The 2,496-nt window shown below is 55.0% G+C and overlaps 1 protein-coding gene across 1 annotated transcript in view; it reads right to left on the reverse strand.

Moving 5' to 3' along the window:
- The window catches only part of LOC104527681 (polyadenylate-binding protein 2-B), a gene marked incomplete at its 5' end in the record, with an annotated part of 3,229 nt that extends 1,199 nt beyond the window's left edge, over positions 1–2,030 (reverse strand). Inside the window, 4 exons of the mRNA XM_010171468.1 lie at positions 9–61; positions 534–598; positions 1,027–1,135; positions 1,856–2,030. Coding sequence (XP_010169770.1) covers positions 9–61; positions 534–598; positions 1,027–1,135; positions 1,856–2,030 — 402 coding nt within the window. The remainder of the gene's footprint in view (positions 1–8; positions 62–533; positions 599–1,026; positions 1,136–1,855) is intronic.
- Between the last annotated feature and the right edge of the window lie 466 nt (positions 2,031–2,496).

Raw genomic sequence — 2,496 nt, forward strand, 5'->3', positions numbered from 1 at the left:
TGATCTGCCCACAGCTGTTGAAGTGAGACTCCAGCTCTTCTGCTGTGCCACCATAATCCACCTGCAATGACAGTCCCAGCCCCTCCAGCATCACCATCCAGACACCCCTGGCATTTCCACACCCTCACAGGAGATAAAGTGCCTGGCTGACCCCACTCACATCTTGCCACCACAGCCTCACCATCTCCTGAGGTTCAGGAGCTCCTTCCAGCTGAACGCTCCAGCCTGGAAACCCAAATCCAAGAGACAACCCCCCTGCTTTGAGGGAACAAGCAAGACTGCATGACCTGCAGCTCCCAGAAGGGTATTTTGGGGAGCTGACACTTGCAACAGATGATCCACAAGTGGCTGAGGATCGTGGGCAGATGCTGAGCCACATTCCCCGCCTGGGCCGGGCAGAGGAGAAGCATTTGGGATGGGACCAGCCAGCCTTCGGTGGGGGTAGACAGGTCCCTGTGCTAGGGGATCTCAGACATACATCCAGCTGGGACAGGAGCAGCAAGGTGGGCCCTGCTCCAGGGTCTCCCACTCACATTGCCCACGTAGATAGATCGCTGGTCAACCTCCATCTTCTCCTCGGTTGTCTTTGGGAAGAGACCTGCAGAGACAAGGGGTTGTGCTGGACAGAGTCACACTGCAGAGCTCCCAGAGTCCCTGGTCACACCCAGATCCCTCACTGCTACCTCCTCCTCCTCCATCCATTTGCACCCTCTCCCTTCACCAGAAAAACCCCACCCACCACCGGGTGACTGCTCTACCACAGCTGTTGGTGCTCAGTTCAATTACTGAACTTAATTAAATGCAATTAAATTAATTGACTGCATCGTGGCCTGCACAGGTAGGAGTTAAGAGTGGATATAACCTGTGTTAGCACCATGCCACCCCTGGGACCTCAACCTTCACCCACCTTACATGTCCAGCCCCAGGCTGCCAGGAGAGGTAAAGCCACATGCTCCAGCTCCAGTCACCACCCTGTGCCCCAGAGGTGTCCCTGGGGGAACAGCAGCACCCAGGGACAGCCCATACCTGCCTCCGAGCTCATGATGAGGCGGTTCTCAGCTTCCAGCTGCAACTCCTTCAGCCTCTCATCCTCTTTCTCCATCTCTCTCACTCTGGCTTTGATGGCCTCCAGCTCCTGAAACCCAAACCAAGACTTTGAAACCCAAACCAAGAGTTGGGGGAGCAGCACACGGAGCAGGGACACCCATATCCCATTCCCCACCCTGTGCTGGGACATTGCAGGGCTGCACAGTGTACACCTCCACCAGCAATGTCCCCCCCAGGCTGGGGACAAGGGTGGGCTGGCTGCTGGGGACAACAGCCTGTCCCACAAAAGAGGGGTTCAGCTCCAAGCTTCATTGGGGGAAAAAAGAAGGAGGAAATATTTCCTCCCCTGTGCCTGCCTGTGACACAGCGTGTGCTGCAGCAGATGTGCACCAGCAGCACCAGAGCTGCCAGCGGGAACTGGAGATTGCAGCTGGTGACAACCAGGAGCCATCGACTCTCGCTCAGCCAGGCAGACACCTCAGCAGTGAAAGCCAAGCAGAAGAGTGACAACTCAATTTCCAGCTCCTCGGGCTGCCCAGGGAGGGTGTGGAGTCTCCTTCTCTGGAGACATTCAAAACCCACCTGGACACCTTCCTGTGTGATCTCATTTAGGTTCCTGCTCTGGCAGGGGGGTTGGACTGGATGATCTTTCGAGGTCCCTTCCAATCCCCAACATTCTGTGATTTTAACATCAAGGGCCCCAAGATTATTCTTCATTTTTGGAAGCACATGAAGAGAGGTGCAGAGAGTTTCCCCATTTCCTTCTAGAAACAGGGAGAACTGATCCCACACTCAGCCAGACACTCACCGGGTCGGGCACAGCCAGCTCCTCCGCGCTGTCCCCCTCCAGATGGCTCAGGTCCGAGTCATCATCCACAGCTTTCCGCAGAGCTGCCATCTCTGCAACGTCCCAGGACGCCTCCACTGCTGCCCGGGATGGTGGGTCCTGCCACCAGATCCCTGAAGTGTCCAGGAAGAGAGGACTGGGGCAGGAACAGGAGCAAAAAAACATTTAACAATCAAACAAACAGTCATTTAACAGAACTTAAAGCAGAACATCAGCCAGGGAAAAGCTTTAAAGGTGCTTCCAGCAGATGGATGAACATGCACCACCAAAGCAGTTTGATCTCAGTGTAGAAGCCCCATCCCTGGAAACACTCAAGGCCAGGTTGGATGAGCAACCTGGTCTAGTTGAAGATGTCCCTGCTCACTGCAGGGGGATTGGATTAGATGACCTTGAAAGGTTCCTTCCATCCCAAACCATTCTGTGATTCTCTAAGACCCCAGAACTGCAGGAGTGAGAGCTCCTGAAAGGTCTCTGCTTTATTCTGAACCACTTCCCAACTCGGGGAGCTGCAGAGGGGACCTGAAAGCAGCTTCCCTTGAGTGAAAACAAACCCAACCAAACCAAACCAGGCACAAGCATTGCACACTGCTGGCAGGGGAGGG

Source organism: Antrostomus carolinensis, unplaced genomic scaffold (assembly GCF_000700745.2).
Source record: "Antrostomus carolinensis isolate BGI_N321 unplaced genomic scaffold, ASM70074v2 scaffold43037, whole genome shotgun sequence".
In the NCBI taxonomy this organism is placed as follows: Eukaryota; Metazoa; Chordata; class Aves; order Caprimulgiformes; family Caprimulgidae; genus Antrostomus; species Antrostomus carolinensis.